This window comes from Leptonychotes weddellii, chromosome 5 (genome assembly GCF_054177405.1).
Source record: "Leptonychotes weddellii isolate Sample4059 chromosome 5, ASM5417740v2, whole genome shotgun sequence".
Classification (NCBI taxonomy): domain Eukaryota; kingdom Metazoa; phylum Chordata; class Mammalia; order Carnivora; family Phocidae; genus Leptonychotes; species Leptonychotes weddellii.
The window spans coordinates 154321851-154342915 of record NC_138373.1 but is presented as its reverse complement, the minus strand read 5'-3'; the positions used below and the strand labels follow the sequence as shown (position 1 = coordinate 154342915).

Below are 21065 nucleotides of genomic sequence, written 5' to 3'. Positions count from 1 at the left end.
CTCCCACTCCCCCTGCTTGTGTTCCCTCTCACGCTGTCTCTCTCTCTCTCTCCCTCTCTGTCAATTAAATAAATAAATAAAATCTTAAAAAAAAAAAATACTAACTAGAAGCCGGTCGTGAGATACATTCTTTTTTTTTTTTTTTTTAAAGATTTTATTTATTTATTTGACAGAGAGAGAGAGCGAGAGAGGAAACACAAGCAGGGGGAGTGGGAGAGGGAGAAGCAGACTCCCCGCTGAGCAGGGAGCCCGATGTGGGGCTCGATCCCAGGACCCTGGGATCATGACCTGAGCCGAAGGCAGATGCTTAACAACTGAGCCACCCAGGCACCCCGTGAGATACATTCTTCAAAGCTCATAGGTTAGTACTATCCTTAAAAAATTCTTCTCGCATAGCTTCCCATTATTTCAAGTCCAGATATTTTACCAAAAAAAGTGAGTAGTTTAGTGGTGGTCTCTGTCAGTGCTGTCAGAAACAGAGGTGGGGGTTTCTCTTTGCCTGCTGTCAGTAACCTGTATAACACGCCAGGTTTCGGTTTCCTTAGAGGTCACTCCCAAAGCATGCCTTTTAAACGTATTTAAATACATTTTCTATGGGATAAAATGAAATTTCTTACTTGATTTGAGAGCTGCATGCACATCAGATCATTTCAGATTCACTCTTTTTTTTTTTTTTTTTTTTTGATAGAGATACAGCGAGAGAGGGAACACAAGCAGGGGGAGTGGGAGAGGGAGAAGCAGGCTTCCCGCGGAGCAGGGAGCCTGATGCGGGGCTCGATCCCAGGACGCTGGGATCATGACCTGAGCCGAAGGCAGACGCTTAACGACTGAGCCACCCAGGCGCCCCATCAGATTCACTCTTAAATGAGCAAGTGGGTCTTGGTCAGAGGAGACTCTAGGTGACGCGGGTTCCACCCTTGCCCATGTGGCTTCTCCACACTTTTTTTTATAATTTCACTGCTCATTAGCACCTCCTGCACATGAAAGCATAGAAAAGTAAAGAAATTTCAAGTTAAATCAGCACTGCTGTTTGGCAGCCAAGTTGCAAAGATACAGATTCAAGTGAAGTTATCCATGGGATGGGCCCTGAGAAACTTCTGGAGAACATCACTGGCTCCAGGTCCCTGATCGGCTCCCTGGGGGCTTTACTTGCCTTTGTCAGGAGCCTCAGGTTTCTCTTTCTCCAGAAGCTTAGTCAGAAGAGTTAGTCCTAAGGCCTTTCTTGATATGAAACAATTACTTATGGTTTGAAACGTGGGAGCAGGTGTTTTTATACAGAACACACACACTTAGTGGGCTCCCGCCAGAGAGACCGTGGCGTGTCCTCATCTCCTGCAGGTTGTGTACCAGGAGCACGAGGGCCTGTTCCAGCCCTGCTCGGGTTGTAACCACGGCTAGTAGAACAAGGACACTGTTAGTTCTCTGGCAACTGAGGGAAAGGAGACACAGCCTCTGGGAGAGCCAGCGTATTAGCTCCATGAAGAGCTTGCACTGCTTCCAAATTATTCATTAGCCCATTAGAACTTGAACATCATGAATTATGAAAGAGTGCTGTTTCTATTAAAAATAAGATCCACCATATCTTCGGGCTTTTTTAAATTGAGTTCCATTATATTCAGGATATAAACAGTGTAATTATATACAGAGTACAGCATAATGACACTAGAACAATTTGCTCAGTCTCATGCAGCCAGCATGGCCTTCCCTGGGATGGACATTTGTCTGCAGCTATAAATCACATTCATACATGCTGTCAGGGTACTTTCATCAAGGGGTTGTAAGGAACACCTTCAGAGTTGGATGCAGACAGAGTGCGAGAGCAAAAATACAAGTGACAAGCATTGAGAACCAGGATCTAGAAATGAGAGCATTAGAAAGTCAGTAAAGGGGCGCCTGGGTGGCTCAGTCGTTAAAGCATCTGCCTTCGGCTCAGGTCATGATCCCAGAGTCCTGGGATCGAGCCCCTCATCGGGCTCCCTGCTCCACGGGAAGCCTGCTTCTCCCTCTCCCGCTCCCCCTGCTTGTGTTCCCTCTCTCACTGTGTCTCTCTCTGTCAAATAAATAAAATCTTTAAGTGAGGGAGGAAGGGAGGGAGGGAGGAAGGAAGGATATGGATGTCGGGGACGGCTGTTGTGTTTCTGAGGCCAGGCAAGTGTCCCACAGCCCTTAGTCGTCAGTCAGCCCATCCTCCAATGGGCCTGAGGCCTGATGGGGCAGCTGGCTATGCCCCCTGAGGAGTGCTGCCTGCCTCCTGCATCTGTCAGAACATGGAGAGCCCCGCCCAGCCTCCCCAGCACACAGAGCGCTGCATGGTGCTCCTGCTGATCAGTAGGATCCTAGCAGAATGGCTCTCTCCTTCTGAATTTTCAATAGTCCAGTCATTGAAAACTCTGATGCCCTGGGGCGCCTGGGTGGCGCAGTCATTAAGCGTCTGCCTTCGGCTCAGGTCATGATCCCAGGGTCCTGGGATTGAGCCCCGCATCAGGCTCCCTGCTCTGCGGGAAGCCTGCTTCCTCTCCCACTCCCCCTGTTTGTGTTCTCTCTCTCGCTATCTCTCTATCTGTCAAATAAATAAATAAAATCTTTAAAAAAAACCAAAAACCTCCGATGCCCTTATATTCCACAATAAGCATTTTGGCTTACACGGATGAAGACTATTTCCTTGGAGTGACAACTAAATCTACAAAATCCTAAATCCCAACAGCTCAGAGTTGTGAGGAGTCTGGGAGTTCCAACCACCTCCTGTCCAGTGCTTCCCGCCCTGCCCCCAGCATCCTCCAGGGGATGGTGCGGCCCCCCACCCACACTCCACTCCCTCTCCTCCTCGAGATGGCCGTCCGGTCCAGGGGCAGCTCCATGAGGAATGATACCTCCATTTACACACCTCACTGGGTTTCTGAGCTCCCGTCAGCCACCCCATGAGGGCGAGGACTGAGTATGTCTCCTTGCCCTGTGTCCTCATCTAGCAGAGTACCAGCTCCTCATAGATGCTTACTAAGTGTTTTTTTAAATTTCTCATTGACTTGGTCTTAATTCTTTTGCTTGGGCCCTTACAAATAAGTCTCTCAAATAATTAAGGGTAACTTTCCAGGCCAATGGGCCTTCCACATTTTGGAAGCCCTCTTTCTCTGAACCACTTCAAGTCTCCTTGTCCAAGTCTCCTCTCAAGAGGGGAGAGCCCAGGGCTCCGGGCTCACCCCCCCATCAGCCATGGAGAGAGCCTGGCCCATTCCTCACTGACACACAGATCCGCTCTGCACCTGCGTCTTCCTTCCTGAGGAGAGAGGACCAGTGTGATGAGATTTGCTCTTAATGACAACCTTGCCAGAGAAGGCAGAAGCCACGTTTGGAAATTCTGCTTTCTTTCTATTATCTGTGTAAAGTCACACCATCTGCTTCAAATAGCAAGTTTATCCCTTCTCGCCTTTTTTTTTTTTTTTTAAAACCAGGAAAACGAGTATGTTCATTATTAACATTTCCACCCCCCAAATCTTAGTTCATCTGGGCCCTTGGCCTCTTTGTTCTCAAAGGTTCCTGCTGGCCCCTTGTATTTGTCTTTGATTACAGGCCCCTCTGACTGCCCGAGCTTTCCATCTTTGTAGTACTTCTTACGACATGGGAGCTTGATGCTCACCACGTATCCCATGTGCTGCTTTTCTTATTCTGCAGAAAGCCTGGGTGACTTTTTTTGAAAGCCTCTACATCCTCTTGCATCATCCTTCCTTTCTCAGGACCAAGCCTTGGAATCTGCCCCTTCTGAACGTCTTGAACCCCACCTTTAAAAGGGGTGCATATCTGGCAGGGCTGTTTTCCATCCTAGTGTTGTGAATTCTGAGAAGCCATGGCACATCCACCTCACCCACCAGTCTCTGTCGTGTTCCAGACAAACCCTGCTGCTCATGGTCAAAGATTGCTCTGTCACCATGCAGGACCAAAAGCTGCCACTGAGTTTTGCTCTCTGAGCAAGGCCCTGCTCAGTGATGCTTGGCTAATGAAAGGGTAAACTGATCTAGAAGGCCAGCATCTCCTCAGAGATGCTTACAGATCAAGTTCACTCCAAGCTCCAGGCTGCAAGATCATCTGCAGAGGGGTCCAGTGATCAGCCATCCACAGCTGTGCATCTGACTCAAGGAGGAGGCTAATTAGCATCATTTACATGAAGTGGGAATTGGGAGTTATTATTAGGGTTGATGGCTTATGCTGGGGCTAACATGGCAGGGAGTGCCAACAAGGTGATGGTGTTTTGGATGGGGTTTTTGTTGTGACTACCTAATTAGGCAGAACTAGACGCAAAGAAAGCAAAATACGTAAGTAAAGACACTCAAAGATAATCATGTGCTACCAGATGGGCTAGGTTATGCTGCAATGACAACTATGCCCCCATCTTGAAGGCTTGACACAGTGGTGGTGTACTTGTTCAGCTGAGGCTACAGGTGATTGTCCAGATTACCTGGTCTTTGGGTGGCACCTTGATTTTCCTGGTGGATGGAGTCTTCTCCTGCCCGAGGCTACAGCACCTGGAAAACACCACCTTGTCTTCCATGTGGCGTGGGAAGGGGGGATTGGGCCAGTTGAGCACGGGCCCTTTGGAGGCCTTGGAAATGACCCTCTTCACGCCTGCTCCTGTCTCATTGGTCAGCTGTAGTCACATGGCTGCTCCCACCGTCAAGGGCCAGGGAGTACAGTGTGGAGGACATCAGTAAGGTCTCCCAAGTCACCGTCACTCTTTTTCATACAGGTACTTGGACGAGCCGATGGAGTTCAGGAGCAGTTCTTTTTCCAGCTGGGATGACAGTTCAGATTCCTACTGGAAAAAAGAGACCATCAAAGACACTGATGCCATCCTGAAAACCACAGGCTATTCAGACAGGTATGAACACAAAGCGGTGGGATTGTAAATAGTGAGGCCATGCATCTCTAGGGAAATTCTCTTAAGACTAGTAAATGATTTTATTCAACTACTTCAAGAATATTCTTTGCATCCTGGTCTGTTTTCTGACCTTGCAATCTTACCTTTCCCAGATTCATACAGTAATTGGCCTTTTAGACTGGCTTTTTTGACTTTTCATAGTGCATTTGAGACTCTCATCATGACATTGTGTTCCTTCCTTTTTATTGTTGAGTCGTTTGCCCATTCACCTGTCGAAGGACTATCTCCAGTTGTTGGTGATTATGAATGAAAGACTTTATAATCTCCTGTCCAAACCAGGGAGCTGTTGGGAGCACAGGGAGACATGACGAATACGTTGGGACAAGAGATGCAGCCTTGGACTGCGCTAGGTGACAGGAGTATTCTCATTCTGTATCCTACATGATGTGAAGCGGCGTCTTACGTGCATTACAGTGTACTCCGTATTTACTAATGGATCTGTGGCACTGAAGAGTGAAATGACTGGTCTATTTAAATAGGAAAATTCCTTCAAATGTTGGGTGGTTTGGATATTTATTCATGTTTTTATTAGAATTTTCAGGCTTTTTAATGTGGCCTGAAATCCTTTTACAAAATTACCACTGTCAGCTTTTTAAAAAGTAAAATGGCATTGGTATACATTATAAATGAGAAATGCATTTGCCTCACCTCAAATTAGTTTAACCTGTTCGGCCTGGATTTTTCGTTTGTTTTCATTTTGTGTGCTCAGAACACTTAAGATCCATACTTGTAGCAAATTTCAAGTATACAACGCAGTATTATTTACTATAGTCACCGTACTGTACTTTCCATCCCCAGAACTTACTCATCTTGTAAATGGAAGTTTGTGCCCTTTGAATATCTGCCCATTTCCCCTACCTCCAAGCCCATGGGAAACACTATTCTACTCTCTGTTTCTGTGAGTTTGACTTTTTTTTTTTTTTTTTGAAGACTTTATTTATTTGAGAGAGAGAGAGCACAAGCCTGGGGGGCGGAGGGCAGAGGGAGAAGCAGACTCCCCACTGAGTAGGGAGCCCAATGCAAGATTCAATCCCAGAACCCCAAGATCATGACCTGAGCCGAAGGCAGACATTTAACCAACTGAGCCACCCAGGTGCCCCAACTTTTTTTTTAAATTCTAGATTCCACATATAAATGAAGTTGTACAGTATTTTTCTTTCTCTGTCTGGTTTATTTCACTTAGCATAGTGTCCTCCAGGTTCATCCATGTTGTCACAAACGGCAGGATTTCCTTTCTTTTTTTTATGGCTGAGTAATGTCCCATCGTATATATATTTTCTTTATCCATTCATCCATCAATAGACACTTAGATTGTTTCTGTATCCTGGCTACTGCGAATAATGCTGCAGTGAACATGGGAGTGCAGAGATCTCAAGATACTGATGCTGTTTGCTTCACACACATACCCAGAAGTGGGATTGCTGGATTAAGTGGTCGTTCTGTTTTTAATGTTCTGAAGGACCTTCATGCTGTTTTCTCTGTGGCCGTGCTAATTTACATTCCCACCAACAGTGTACAGGGCTTCCCTTTTCTCCAGGTCCCATCAATACGCACCTTTTTTGGGAATTGCCATCCGAACAAGTGTGAGGGGGTGTCTCATTGTGGTTTTGATTTGCATTCCCTGATGATGAGTGATGTGGAACATCTTTTCAGATACTCCTTGACCATAAACTTCCTTCTTAGAACTGCTTTTGCTGTAGTTCATCAGTTTTGGTATGTTGTGTTTCCATTGTCATTTGTTTCAAGATATTTTCTTATTGCCCTTTTGATTTCTTCTTTGATCTATTGGTTGTTCAGGAGTGTCTTGTGAATTTGTGAATTTTCCAGTTTCTTCCTCTGGTTGTTGATTTCTACTTTCAGCCATTATGGTTGCAAAAGACACTTAATATGATTTCAGTCTTCTTAACTTGTTAGGATCTAAGGTATGATTTAAATGTGTTTTGTGACCTAACATATGATTTGTCCTGGAGAATGTTCTGTGTGTGCTTGAGAATGTGTGTTCTGCTGCTATTGGATGGAATGTCCTGATGTGTCTGTTTGTCCTTTTGGTCTAAGGTATTGTTCAAGTCCAGTTTTTCTTGATTTTCTGTCTGGGTGAACTGTCCATTATTGAAAATGGGGGACTGAAGTCTTCTATTGTGGTTTCGGTACGGTCTCATTCTTTCTCCCTTCAGATCTGTTAATATTTGCTTCATATATTCAGGTGCTCCAATGTTGGATGCATGTGTATTTACAATTGTTATATCCTCCTGATGAATTGACCTCTTTTGTTATATAATAACCTTTGTCTCTTGTTACAGTTTTTATTTATTTTTAATTTAATTTATTTATTTAGAGGCGGGGAGGAGCAGAGGGAGAGAATCTCCAGCAGACACCCTGCTGAGTGTGGAGCCTGACTTGGGGCTTGACCCCATGACCCCAAGATCATGACCTGAACTGAAATCATGAGTCAGACACTCAACCCACTGTGCCACTGAGGCGCCCCTACGTTCATGTTTTTATGTTAATTACCATTCATCAGTTCAGCTTGCACAATTCCTTTTAGCATTTCTGTGGCACCAGTCTGGTGGTTGGCAGGGATTCTGTTTTTGTTTGTTTTTGTTTCAGCACTTTGGATATATCATCCCCCTATCTCCTGGCCTGCTAGGTTTCTGCGGAGAAATCTGCTGATGGCCTTGCAGGGATTCCATTTTATGTGAAGAGTTTCTTTTCTCTTGCAACTTTCAAAATTCTTTGTTTTTTTCCTTATGCTCTGCTTTGCATTCCCATGACTTACTCATTTCAAAACTGGAGGCCTGCATCTCCCTCTCCCCTTCACCCATTTTGCTCACCCCCTCTTACCGCTTCTGTCTGGTAACCGTCGTTTGTTCTCTGTAGTTCTGGTTCTTTTTTTTTTCATAGTTTTAGTTCTGATTCTGCTTTTTGTTTGTTTATTCTTTTTGTTTTTAGATTCCATTTATGAGTGGAATCATATGATCTTTCTCTCTTTTTGTCTTTGATTTTTGACAGTTGTATTATAATGTGTCTTGGTGAAGATCTCTTTGGGTTGAATCTCTTTGGGGACTTTAGAGCTTCATGTACCTGAATGTCCACATCTACAGATTTGGAAAGTATTTAGTCATTATTTCTTTAAATAAGCTTTTTGCCCCTTTCTCCCTCTCTTTTCTTGATGGAGTTGATTCTCCCGTATTGTATTATCTCTTTTCCCATAATGCATAAATTTTTTTCTTACGGTGTCCCATAATTCACCTAGGCTTTCTTCCCTTTTTCATTCTTTGTTTCTTTTTCTCTTCTGACTGGATAATTTTAAATGACTTGTCTTCAAGTTCACAGATTCTTTCTTCTGCTTGATTAGGTCTGCCGCTGATGTCCTCTGTTGTAGTCCTCAGCTCCAGAGTTTCTGTTTAATTCTTTTTTATGATTTCTATCTCCATGTTGAACTGCTAGTTTTGTCTGTCTATTGTTTCCCTGATTTCGTTGAGTCGTGTGTGTACTCGTAGGTTGCTGAGCTTCCTTAAAATAATTATTTTGAAATGTGTTGGGCAATTTCTTGGGGTCAGTTCTTAGAGAACTATTGCGTTCCCTTAGTGGCGTCATGTTTCCTTGATTTTTCATGCTCCTTGGGGTCTTGGGTTGCTGTCTTTGCACTTGAAGAAGCAGTCACCTCCTTCTGTCTCTACTGACTAGCCTGAGGTGAGAAATGCCTTCAGCAGCAGACCTGCTAGGGATTCTGAAGCTTCCTCAGACCTTTCCTATGTGTGCCCACTCCACACTACTTACTCCTTTTGGGGGGTGAATTCTTAAGATGGTATACCTTTTCTCAATCCTACAAGGCCAGGCCAGGTGCTTGAGCCTCCTGTTTGCTTTCCCTTGGTACCCTGAAATGCTCAAGTTTGTATACTTTGTCCCAGTCCGACAGAGTCGGGCTGACTTTCTGCACATGCCCAGAAAGCTTGTACTGCCATCTGTGGGGGCCTCTGCAGGGAGCCGGCAATGGGGGGTGGGGGGATGTGCGGGGGAGAGGTGGCCCAGGCAGAGTGAAACTGTTCCTCTTACCCTCTTCAGTGTGTCCGGTCTTGGATTGTTTGCTCCGACAGTGTGCTGGAACCTCTCTGCTACACGTCTACGCTCCCGTAAAGTCATTCTTGCCTGTAGACGATTGTCAGAATCGGTGCTGTATAGGGGGATGGTGGTAGGAAACTTCTATTCCACCGTCTTGCTGATGTCACTCCTGTTTGGGCTGTTTTTAATTGTAGATCTACTGCTCGCCGTAAGGCAGACTATGAGCCAGTTGAAAATACAGATGAGGCCCAGAAGAAGTTTGGGAATGTCAAAGCCATTTCATCAGATATGTACTTTGGAAGACAAGCCCAAGCTGATGTAAGTGTCCAGAGAGTTTGCGTGTGGGCCCCGTAGAGCAGGAAGCGAGCGGGGACATGAGGGCCGCGGGAGGACGTGATAGGCACAGAGCGAGACGGACTCAGGCTGCGAGAGGCCGCTGCCCCGGGGTGTGGCGTCAGGACTCGAACCCAGGTCTCCCTGCCCGCTCCCCCTCGCGGCCCCAGCTGGATGAGCAGCTGGAAGGTAGGGACCAGGTCTCATGTTTCTCTAATTCCTTTCTCAGTATTTTGAACAGACATCCATTTCATATCTTTGGAATAAACTTCAGGCAATTTTCAATACAGATGTAATTGACTTAATTTTGAAATTATTATTGATGAAATTAAATGAAGTAGACATGTTTTTGGAGGGCAGGCATATTTATCTTCAGGTTGTTGCCTCTTAGTGGAGTCTTGCTAAGCAGAAGGGTCTTACGGCAATGAGGGGGCCTAAGGTTTTGTCCTGCTGTTGGAGCGCTGGCGGGCTGGCGCAAAGCCTTGGAGGCCCGCAGCACGGACTGACGGCTCATTCTCTCTGCCTTCCCTTGGGCTCAGCAGCGGTCACGTGTCAGCTCCAGGCTGATGCTTTTTGCACAATTGCTCACAGTATTTGGAGCCTAATGTTTCCTCTTCCTTGTCTTCTCTAGTATGAAACCAGGGCTCGGCTGGAGAGGCTCTCGGCAAGTTCCTCCATTAGCTCAGCCGATCTGTTTGATGAGCAGAGGAAGCAGACAGCAGGTACTGGGGGCGGGGGCGGGGCGGCTCACAAGCTTGCTGTCCTCTGTGTCTGCAGCACGAATGCATTTTCTCTGCACAGAACTTTGTACTTTTCCAAGATTATCAGCAACCGTTATGTGATGCTCCTCCTCCTCCATGAGTCAGAGCAGAAATTATTATTATTCCAGGCTTTGCATGTCAGGAAACCAGGTCATGACATTTCACCAGCGTCCTGGGACCTAGGTTGCCCGGCAAGTCATCTTCCCGAAACAGTGTCTCCTAGTCCAGTGGGAACGTGGTATCTGATTTGTGTGATATCGCAGCCTTGCAGGGGGCAGCCCTGGGCTCCTAGCGTCACTGCGTACTCCGTGCCTGAGACCTTGAGCATTTCATGGCACTTTTAGCCTCAGCTTCTCTTCTCCGAAGTGGGTGGATAGTATGCCCCTCACAAGGTTGCACTGAGGCTTCAGTGAGGTGCTGTGTAAAGTGTCGCCTGGGCGTCTGGCGTAGGCCCCAGGGGAGGCAGAAGCAGATAGAACAGGAGAATCCAGCAGGCTCCGTCTTCCAGGGAAGGCAGAATGTGGCCTTGGGGACAGGCAGGTGGAGAGGAATTCCTGTCTCCCCCATCCCTCTTCGCGTCCAGACCCCATTGTAGAGAGTCTGGGAGCCCCAGGGAGTGCACCTCAGAGCCCGGGCCCATCCTGGACATCCAGAGCCGTGCCACTCTCTGCTTGTACCTCTGGGTCCCTGAGCCGTGTTGGATCCCACCCAGGCCTCCGCCAGGCCACAGGGCTAAGGGAAGGCTATGTGTCCCTCCTATGTCATAGCTAACATTCAAGGAGCAGTGTCCTCTGAGGTCATTTCAGGAACTCACTGAGCAGGGGAGCCCAAGGGGAGGGGATCTCCAGAGCCAAGTGTTCCAGGCCCAGGACCACCTGCATGCCCTCGTTGCCGGCCCTGGAGGAGCTGGGCGTGGGCATAGCTGACCAGCATGGACAGCCACCAAGAACAGCTGTTTCCTGTGTCCAGCAAGAAGCAGCCTCAAGAGAGACGGTCATAGGGCAGACCCGAGTGCCTGGAACCTTCAGTGATGGGATGTGGGGATGCTAGAAGTTCCACCGTGGCCCTTGGGGTGTAGTGAGCAGCCAGGCTGCTGGCTGCTGTGGGAGGGAGCGTCCCAGCCCGGGGGGCCCACTGACCCCAGAGACAGGTAGGGGTGCTCGGTGCTGTGCCCCGGCCTCACACAGTGGGGCTGGGGCTCTTGGTCAGGCCACTCTCTGAGCTGTTTTCTGCACTGAGTCCGGGTGGGGCAGGGGTGGCTCCTGGACTTGTGTTCTCACCTCAAGGCTCTAAGCGCCCTGGCCTCTTGCTAGGGCAACTTCCCCTTGGGCTTGCCCCGGCAGAGGGGTGTTGGCCCTGCGCCCTTCGGGCGGCGGTCTCTGCAGCCCTGTCTCCAGTGCCATGGGCCAGTGCTGGGTCGCCTCACAGCCTTGGCAGGGGTCAGGTCAGCCCAGAGAACCCGACTGTTGGAAATCGCCCCCCGCCCAGCTGTGTGTGTGTTTGTAATTCAAGTTGTTGGAAGTTTCACTCTGAACCATTGTTAAAAACAAAAAAACAAAAAAAATATGTGGAGATCAAATGAAAGCAGCCTTTCCAATTGTTGGAGGAAATTTTGGCCAGCCTGTGTTTACTTTCCTGTCCCCTTTCAGAGAACAAAGGTCCTTTAACTGTTTGGGCCTCGTGTGGGTCCCAGACAAACTCCGTCCATGGGAACTCACGGTCACGGTGAGGGTGCCCCCTGGCATGTCCTGTAAGGGTGCCCCCTCCCCCCGGCCTCCCGCCCTCTCTCCTCTGTCCAAGCCCATGGCTCAGACGCTGGTCACCCTCACTCTGCCTCTTCCATCAAGCCCATCATAAAAGTTGCTTTCAGGGGCGCCTGGGTGGCTCAGTCGTTAAGCGTCTGCCTTCAGCTCAGATCATAATCCCAGGTTCCCGGGATGGAGTGTCCCATCGGGCTCCCTGCTCAGCGGGAAGCCTGCTTCTCCCTCTCCCACTCCCCCTGCTTGTGTTCCTTCTCTTGCTGTGTCTCTCTGTGTCAAATAAATAAATAAAATCTTAAAAAAAAAAAAATACATAAAAGTTGCTTTCAGTAACTGCCCTAAATGCAAGTGCATTGAACAACTCTTATTAAATATTTACTTTTTGTTTAGAGTGCATTTCAGCAAACAGCGAAAGCTGGTTTAAGAGACTCTTGTGTTCCTTATGTTAGGTGCTTTCCCATCTGTGAAAAATCAGTGTTGTTGAGTAGATCACAGTACATCTTTATAATTTCTTTGTGGGGGGGGGTGGATAGTTCCAGATTTGAAAGGCCTCCTGGTGAAGTCAAATGCTTCCTGGGGATGTGGTTAACCCAGGAGCGCCGACATTTATTGAGGGCGCTTCCCTTCCAGGGTATTGAAAGCGCCAGATGAGAAACGGGCGAGCACCCACCTCCAGCCTGGCACAGCGTCGGTCCCCGTGGTCAGAGCAGGGTCAGCGGGGGGACGTGGGACTGCCATCAACAGCACCAGCTTGCGAGGCACCACTCGGGGCGCGGAACGACAGAGCGGAGGCAGCTCCAAACCTCGCCTGCCCTCTTGGGGTATTTCTTTCAAGCAAATGGTGCTGATGACTTGCCTCTGAGCCTGTCCACCTGCAAGAGCCAGGGACGCTGCAGACCCCTCTCCCCTCGGCGCCATGCTCTCGTTGGCTCCGTGCACCCTTCGGGTTCCCGCGTGTTTGCTTCTGTCCCCTCGGGGCTCCTCGGCCACCCTCCGCTTGCCTCCTCACTCAGGCCCGGAGCCTGGGCACGCGGCCTCTTCGGGGCCTGCAGATCTCCGAGCACTGGCGGTTCTGTCCGGTCCGCGGGCAGCCGTGTTTGTCCCGCGTCGCACCTGTGCGGTGGCCTCGCCGACCGGAGTGTCCTTGACGTCAGTGCGGGCCTGCTGTGCTGGTCCCGAGAGGCGCCCCTGCGGTGCTTCTGGTCCTTCCGAAACTCGGCACTTGCGTCATCGGGGACCTCCTTTTCCTCTCCATTCGTCTCTGTTTCAGGGAAATGGGTACATGATATTTTACTCAAACTTCATTGTTTGAGGAGCCCGGGAACTGCCTTGCGCCAACCCCCCCCCCTTCTCCTGCCTCCGGCTGAGTTCTCAGCCCTGGTCGCCCGGGTTTCCAGTCCTGTCCTTGGTTGGAGTGCAGCTCGGCCACCCAGCCCCTGCTCGTCGGTGCTTGGCTCCTGTGCTCCTTTCCCGCTTCGGCCCCCACCGCCCTGTGCTCTCGCCAGGCCCTCCGAGGACCGTCGCCCCCCCGGGACAGGACCTGTCCGTTCCCATCTCGGCACACCTGGCACAGAGAAAGCCCTCGGTGTCTGTGGAGTGAGTGGTCGGCAGGGAGGGGAGCTCTTGGGTGGGGGGGTGGTCGGTGGGTCCCTCGGGCCGTGGGGCGCAGAAACCAGGGCCCCCACTGTGCTAGCGGCCCTCCAGCACAGCCAGGGACATGCTGCGCGCCAAGTGTGACGTTGCGTGGCCAGCGTCAGGGACAGCAGCGATGCGGCGCTCTCCCCGCCGGGCCGTGAGAGCCGGTGTGCGGCGCGTACTCTGTGGGGGGGCTCTGGAAGCTTGCGTTCAGGGACAGCCCCGTGGGCCTGCGTCCGCCTGCCGACCCACAGTGGGCGCGGGGAGGAGGTGTTCACTCCGTGTCCCCTGGCCTTCCTGACCGATGTGGGGCGACCACGCTGATCACTTAACCCGGCCCAGCTCAGCTGGCCCTCTGCCCCGGCCTGGACCCTGCAGGGCCTCTGCCTCTGGCTTGCCATCTCCCCAGCTGCTCGAGCCAGAAACCTGGGAGTCATCCTTCATTTCTCTCTTTCCCAGCAACCCCCTGCGCCCCCAAGCCAGTTGGTCCATAAGCCTCCTCGGGACACTCAGACGCATCCCCACCACTTCCACCAGCTTAGGCTCGGCCACAGCCCCGCATGCCGGGACTGCCTCTAACTGGCCAAACTCTCTTCCTCTGGTTTCGGCTGATTGTCTGCCTTCCCAGGAGGCAGTGAGCTCTGGAAAAGCAGGTCTGTGTTGACATCCTTAGCAAGAAGCCCCCTGGGGGTGTTACGGGAACAGATAGCAGGGAAATGGGGTACCTGACCTAGACCCTGGGTTGGAGCCTCTTCCTGAGGAAGCAGCTTGAGTTGTCGTTTCCTGGAGCCCATTGTGCGGCCAAGCGCACCCAGGCCCTGTTGTCCTGGGCAGCCCTCCGAGGGGACGCGGCAGCCAGACACCCGCGGAACAAGGAGACCTCACAGCCACAGGAGACCATCAGTCCGTTCTCAGCAGTCTGGAGCCCGTCGAGCACAGGGCCGCAGACCTGCGGGTGGAGGGTGGGAAGGCGCCTCCTTGCGGGGGACATGACCCCCGCTCTGGGAGTTAGCAGGCTGCTTACACTCCTGGGAGCTTAGATCGTTAGTGAGGATTAAGTAAGGAAGATGCACGTTAACAGAGGCTAAATCAGACCCGAGTTTGTTTCTGTCTCACGTGTTATTCTGGGGGGCAGTTTGGGACATGCACTGTGTTCCCAGATGCCAAGGAGCCAGGCCCTTTTCCTCCTTACACCTCATGACCTCCACTTTGTACTTCACCTCACGCCAGTTACGGCTGCTCGAGCCCTAGGCATCACACCTGCATCCCAGCCAGCAGGAAGGAGGAAGGGGGAGGGAAAAGGGCAGGCCCCAGCCCTGTAGGGCGCTTCAGCTTACACCCACTGACCAGAACTCTGTCACCTGGACACACCTTGTTGCAAGGGTTAGAACTGGGGAGTTCTGTACAGAGGAAGGGGAGGAGGGGAAGGACGCTGAGAAACTGGCTGACATGTCAGGGCACCTGCGGACTGAACGTAGTCAGTGCGGGATCACGGTCCCACAGCTGTCCTGCCTTCACAGTGCTCGCCTCTTTACACATTTCTCCAGTTAGAAACTCGTAGGTGGAGGTGCTTCTGCTGTCCCCCCTGCCGACCTCTGGTACGGACCCACCCAGCCCCTGTGGGCCTGGCCAGGTGATGGCGCCGCGGGGACCCGGGCTCTGCGCGCTCAGGATCTCACACTGGCTCCTTGTTGGCTGTAAAGACCCATCTTTTAGGCTGGTAGCACCGCCTGGGGCGTGGCTGTGCTGGGATTTGAACCCAGCTCGGCTGGGCCGGGCTTCCGCTCTGTTATTGGCAAAGGCCCACAAACCTTTAAAACCTCAGCTGGAGGCAGGGAGGGGAAGAACCCGCACCTCTGGCCCCCTCCCTGCATGGTGGACATGGGAACAGTGCTGTGGATAAACAGTGTCCCTTCTGGGCAAGTGCTGTGCGGAAGGATAAACATGACCATTCTGTGTGTTCTTGGGAAGGGAACTGGCTTCTGTTGCTGAAGGGGCAGGTGGGTGCACATGGGTTGTGGGGGGAGCTGGGCTTGGCTCCCCAGAGGACCTGCAGGGTTTGGGCCCACTCACGGTCCCCAAGCCCCCCCAACCACGAGAGCCTGGTTGTCAGCTCTGGGGTTATCACCGCTTATGTGATAACACTGACGCTCTTCACCCGTGTTGGTGGAAATAGGCTACTGTTGGGGTCGGACAGCCAGCGCGGAAGCAAGGAAACCCAACCAAGGCCGGCTTAGGAAGGAAGGTGGGAGGTCTGGCTCTACCCAGGGAGCCAGGCTCCAGCTCAGAGTCTGAAAACAGCCTCAGAGAGACACCTAGCATCCGGCTCACCTCCTTGGGGAACCTACCTTTCTCTCGTACTGCAGCAGGCTTCCTCTGCCCGCCCTGCACGGCGGTGAGGGGCCGGCCGGCCGCAGCGGCGCCTTAGCCCGGGCAGTAAGCCTGGGGCAAGCCGTCGGCTCCTCTCCCTTGAAGATACACGAGTCCCAGAAAGGCTCTGATCGGCCAGGCCTGGGTCCCGTGCCCGCCCCTCTGGCTGGAGTCCAGGGGGCTCCCCAGAGGAAGGGAGGAGGGCTTGTACCAAAAGAGGGGGGGAGGGATGCTGAGCACATGAGAAGCAGAGATGTCTGCCCATCTGCCATTTACCGGGTACTTACCTGTCAGATCTTGTGTTCAGCACCTGGGGGGGAGCCAGGAGCCCAGAGAGGGTGAGGAAGCTCTCCAAAGACACACAGCTTAAAAGTGGCAGTGCCAGTCTTTGAACCCCTGCTGGTCCCAACACCTGATACCGCATCTTCTCTCATGTGGGGACTTGCAGCTGGTTCATGGTGGGGCTGGCCCTGAAACTGAGTCCTGGCCCCGCTGCAAGGTTCTTTTCCCTTAACCACAGCTGCTGCCTGTGGGCAGTGGGAGGGGAGGGCACCCCACGTCCCCTGAGGTCATCGAGGGCCCTGGGCCCTGGCTGTGCTGTCTGTCGGAGCTGAGGAGTGACAGGGGGGCTCTGCTCTGTGTGCAGGAAGCTACAGCCTCACAAGCGTGCTGCCCACAGCGCCCGACATGGCCCAGTTTAAGCAGGGAGTGAGATCCGTTGCTGGAAAGCTCTCCGTCTTTGCTAATGGAGTCATGACTTCCATTCAGGTCAGTGATATTGGGGATGACGGGAGCGGAGCGGGGTGGTGGCTCAAAGCTTTGAAAATGAGATTTGGACCACTCTTCAGCTGCTGACAAATTCGATTTCATGGTATTGAATGATAATGTCTACTACAGTGTAACCCAGGACGTCATGAACGCCAGAAATTGTAATTTTACTTTTGCTTACATCTTCTAGTTGATGACTCTAGGGGGATGTTAGAGGGGTTGTCGTGATCCTGATCTACTTCTCTCCTATACTGGGACAGAGAAATAGTAAGAAGGAAATAAAAATGACCCATTATCGTCTGTCATGAGGAAAACTTCTGTTAATTTTTGGTATATTTTTAGTTCTAGATTCCTATGCATATCTTTTTAAAATTCAAACAGGATTATATTGTATATGTGATTTGACATTCTCCATGGTATTTTGTTACGAGCATTTCCTTGTTTTTGTTTGTTTTAAGATTTTATTTATTTATTTGACAGAAAGAGAGAGCACACAAGCAGAGGGGAGGGGCAGAGGGAGAAGCAGGCTTCCCGCCAAGTAGGGAGCCCGATGCGGGGCTCGATCCCAGGACCCCAGGATCATGCCCTGAGCCGAAGGCAGGCGCTCAACCGACTGAGCCACCCAGGCACCCCAGGATGCTATTATTAATGTAAAAACATGGCCACGGGCAGCGACACCTAACGGATGTTGGCTCTGGTGCCTCTGGAGGGGCTTCCCAGGTTGGGGAGGCGGTGGGGATGCCCCCACGGTGGAGCGTCCCCTCAGCCCGAGGCTCCTGCTCTTCTCACTGCCGCTGTAACCTTTGGTTAGAATTCAAAGGAGCTTTGGTGTGCCAGAGCTCAGCTGAGCCCTCATCAGTCCTTCCGAGCAGGTGACATCCATAGCTTGTGGAAGGTGATCCCCATTTTATAGGTCCCTCCCCGCCTTTATATCTTCATTTTCTGGCTGCAGAGGCCAAGTTGCTTCCTCACGAGATCGCTCAGCAGAGCCAGAATTTCAGGGTTCAGACTCCACACGTGTGCCCCACCTTCCCATGACACCTGCCTCCCAGGAGCCCACCACTGGCTCTCACTCTGATAGTTTGCCCCCCTTCCCCTGACCCCCGGAGCTGCAGACGCACCGCAGAGGCCTGGGTGGCAGGATGCTCTTGCGTCCGAGGTGCACGCAGCCCTCAGTGTCAGCTCAGGAAGCCCAGGAAGCCGTGGTCGCCGCCCCTTCCAGTTACTGTGGCGGGGTGGGGGGGCGGCGGGGGGCAGCGTGTCAGCCAGCCAGGCGGTGGTGTGTGCTCGCTGCGAGGTCAGTGTGCTAACGGCCAGCATTCCGTGCGCACGAGGAGGAGGAACCGACGCCGAGTGCGAGTAAGCTCTCGTCTCGGTTCCCCCTCGGCAGGATCGCTACGGCTCCTAATACCCACAGGCTGATACCTGCTTCCGGAAGAAGTTCCTCCCTCCGCGAACCAGTGACCACATCACAGACTGCAGCCGAGACCAGCAGATTTGTTTTGCTACTTTGTCACATGGTATATATGCATTACTGATTTTTAGCATTTCTTTGGAGAAATTCTCATTTTTGATGTAGTAGAAGCTTTATTGTAATTTCTGTTGTGTATTCCTTCCTGCACACGCCGCCCCCCCCCCCCCCTTTAGGCAGAGTCGTGCATATCCTTGCTTGATTTTCGTGGAATCTAGTTCCAGCAGCTGGGGGCCTGGAGACCAGAGCTTCTCCCCCCTCTGAGGACTGACAGCCTTCCTTTGCGGGGAGGGGGGGGTCCCCGTGCTGTGTGACCTAGGGGCTAAGGGCTCCACGAGCTGCCAATGCTACAGGGACCTGGAGAAACAAAATCCACAGCACACATTTCATTCAAAAGGGAGTAAAGAATAAAAACAAAAGACCAAAAATGTCTAATTTGACAGATTGCTTCATTTATATTTCCACATATTAACGGGGATTTCAAAATAATGTTGAAAGTCGTCTGTCCCTTTGTAAATGCTTATTTTATATAATCTATAAATTAAAAATTTTTCAGTGAGTACTTTTAACAAACCTAAGCTTCTGCATTGCCAAGGGAATTAATCTTTCCACAAGGTGTTTGAATTGGTGAGAACTCCCTGTTTACAAACAGAGCGTACAGAATTTAAAATGAAGAAGGGAAGAAGATAGACCCACGGAAAAGATTTCAGTGTATGGGAGAAGAGTAGTTGTAACTGGGTAGTTTTGTTGATATTTTGCATCTTAATCTTGGTTTTCAAAAAATTACAGAGTGTGTATAAATGAATAAAGACAAATAATTTGGCTGTGTTTTAGACAGCATTAGAATATATTGTTCAGCACAGTAAAATATATTTGAAATTTGATGAACCAGAAATGTGGTTTCAACTGAATATTTTGTGCATTTTTCTTAAAAGATCAAATTTGTAGACTAAACATAATAATAAACCCTTGCAGCAGACTGTGTCGCCTGTTTTTTGTTTTGCTTTGTTTTGTTTTTTTACAAAAACTTTTGTGATGAATCTGGTAAATCAGGGCTCTGGTGTAATGTGGGTGCACGTTTGAATCGGGATGTAACTACGGATGGATCTGTTTTTCATGGACGTTGGGGCCTGCTCTGCAGCTGTCACTGACTGAGGTGTTGTCCCCAGGGCGGTGGCAGGCAGGGTGTCCTTGTTGAAGTGAGGGCGTGCACAGTGGCCCACGTCTCGCACACCCACGTGCTGCTCTGGTGAGATGCCACGGGGCGCTGCTGGAGGCAGGAAGTCCCAAGATCAAGGTGCCCCAGGGATGGTTTCTGGAGAGGACCCGCCCCCTGGCTTGTGGAAGGCCATGTCCTCTTTGTCCTCGTCCTCTTTGTCCTCACGCAGCCTTTCCTCTCCTTGTAAGGGCACCAGTCCTCTGGGATCTGGGCCCCACCTCATTTTACCCTAATGACCTCCTTAAAGGCCCATCTCCAGATACAGTCACGTTGGGAATTAGGGCTTGGACGTACGAATTTTAAGGGGACACAGTTCAGTCCCTACTAACAGTGTCTGTAAGAAATCCCCACGCTGGGTTAGCCCTGCTCCAGGCTGGGGCCCCAGCTCATTCCATCGCCAGGGAACCCTCCCAGTAGGTGACGCTCCCGTTTTACAGAGGGGGGGTGAGTGCCCTGCCCAAGTGGCCGAGCTGTTCCCCCCCCATCCCTGAACGTCCTCACAAGGAAGGGCCTGGGGGGCCCCCCAACCCCAGCCTGGCTCGCACACCCTTTCCAGGCTTTCCTTACCTGGTTTGATGGCCCGACTGTCAAGGGTATTCAGAGGAGGCATCTCAGTGCCTTTGGCTGTGGGGCTCACCCCCCCGCCAGCATATGTGGGTGTGCAAGTGAGGTGGGTGTGCAAGTGAGGTGCATGTGCGCGCATGCGTGTGATTTGGCTTTGTGTTCCTGGCCCATTTGTCCTTGGGCCTTGGTGTTTGTTTGCTTTCAGTATCTGTGTGAATGCTTCATATATAGTAAGGATATTAGTTAATAATTGTTTTAACAAAACATGTTTTGGATCTATGGATTGAAGGAAACGGTGTTACCTCGCTCGGCACATCTGGTGGAAACCGGCCCAGACTGGGCTGAAGGGTGAGGCGGGGGCTGCTTTGAAAAAGGTGTTTATTGTGCTGTAGTTCTTGGGAGCACGGCCAGTGAGGACCAGAGGATATTTCTGAGAAACTGAGAAAGCCAGGGGGCGGGACTTGTTTTCACAGCCCTTAGCAGAACAAATTCTCCTTGGAAATGGAGAATTTTTCGATCACCTTGAAGAGCGGTTGGGAAGTAGGTACACAGAGGTGAACAGAACTCGAGAGAGGGCTTCGCCCGGGACCCCGGCAGAGTGGAGACCCAGGCCCCCAGGAAGAAGAGGAGGCAGCCTGAGCTCGAGGCCTCCCCCCCACCCCCACTGGCTCACACAAGTGAGCCCTGCACCCCTGCCCTGCCCACCGTGCCCTTCTTGACCTTCTAGGTGCTCAGCCTGAAAACCCGGCCGTCAGATGTGACCCCCGCCCCCCAAGAGTCCGGCGGCACCACCCCCAAGGCGCACCCAGAGTCTGACGCACCGCAGCCTGTCCCAGAGCACAAGCCGAGGTCCTTGCGCCTGTCCCCCGCTTCCCAGGACCCCCTGCGCACCCCGTACTAACCCACTGTGCCCCTTTCTCCTGCCCCAGGGCCTTATCCTCCGGTCTCCTTCCCCCAGGGCAGTCTTTGCCCTAAAGTCACCTTCTCCATGACCCTGAGCTCCCATTTTAAAAACTGCAGCCCACGCCGGGGCACTTCGGATGCCCGGCCTGCGCTATTTCTGCCCTTTCCCAGACTTCGCTCCGTCCTGTGCAGTTCCAGCGCACTGGCCTTGTCTTCCTAGCTCCCTTAGAACATAAGCGTCCTGAGGGCAGGTTGCTGCTCCATCCGGGTCACTGGTTCCCCCGGTGCC

The 21065-nt window shown here is 51.4% G+C and overlaps 2 protein-coding genes across 2 annotated transcripts in view; both read left to right on the top strand.

The window, feature by feature from the left end:
- The window catches only part of ARFGAP3 (ARF GTPase activating protein 3), a 37793-nt gene extending 18723 nt beyond the window's left edge, over positions 1 to 19070 (top strand). Inside the window, exons 7-11 of the mRNA XM_081819013.1 lie at positions 4705 to 4870; positions 9187 to 9310; positions 9957 to 10047; positions 16498 to 16619; positions 18010 to 19070. Of these exons, the coding sequence (XP_081675139.1) occupies positions 4705 to 4870; positions 9187 to 9310; positions 9957 to 10047; positions 16498 to 16619; positions 18010 to 18027 (521 nt within the window). The 3' untranslated portion in view covers positions 18028 to 19070. The remainder of the gene's footprint in view (positions 1 to 4704; positions 4871 to 9186; positions 9311 to 9956; positions 10048 to 16497; positions 16620 to 18009) is intronic.
- Positions 11793 to 16448, top strand: LOC145721842 (uncharacterized). Its single transcript, XM_081822075.1, has 3 exons — positions 11793 to 11811; positions 12499 to 13442; positions 13941 to 16448. Exons 1-3 carry the CDS (start codon positions 11793 to 11795, stop codon positions 14058 to 14060), a joined length of 1083 nt encoding a protein of 360 aa, XP_081678201.1. The 3' UTR covers positions 14061 to 16448.
- Positions 19071 to 21065: the final 1995 nt, after the last annotated feature.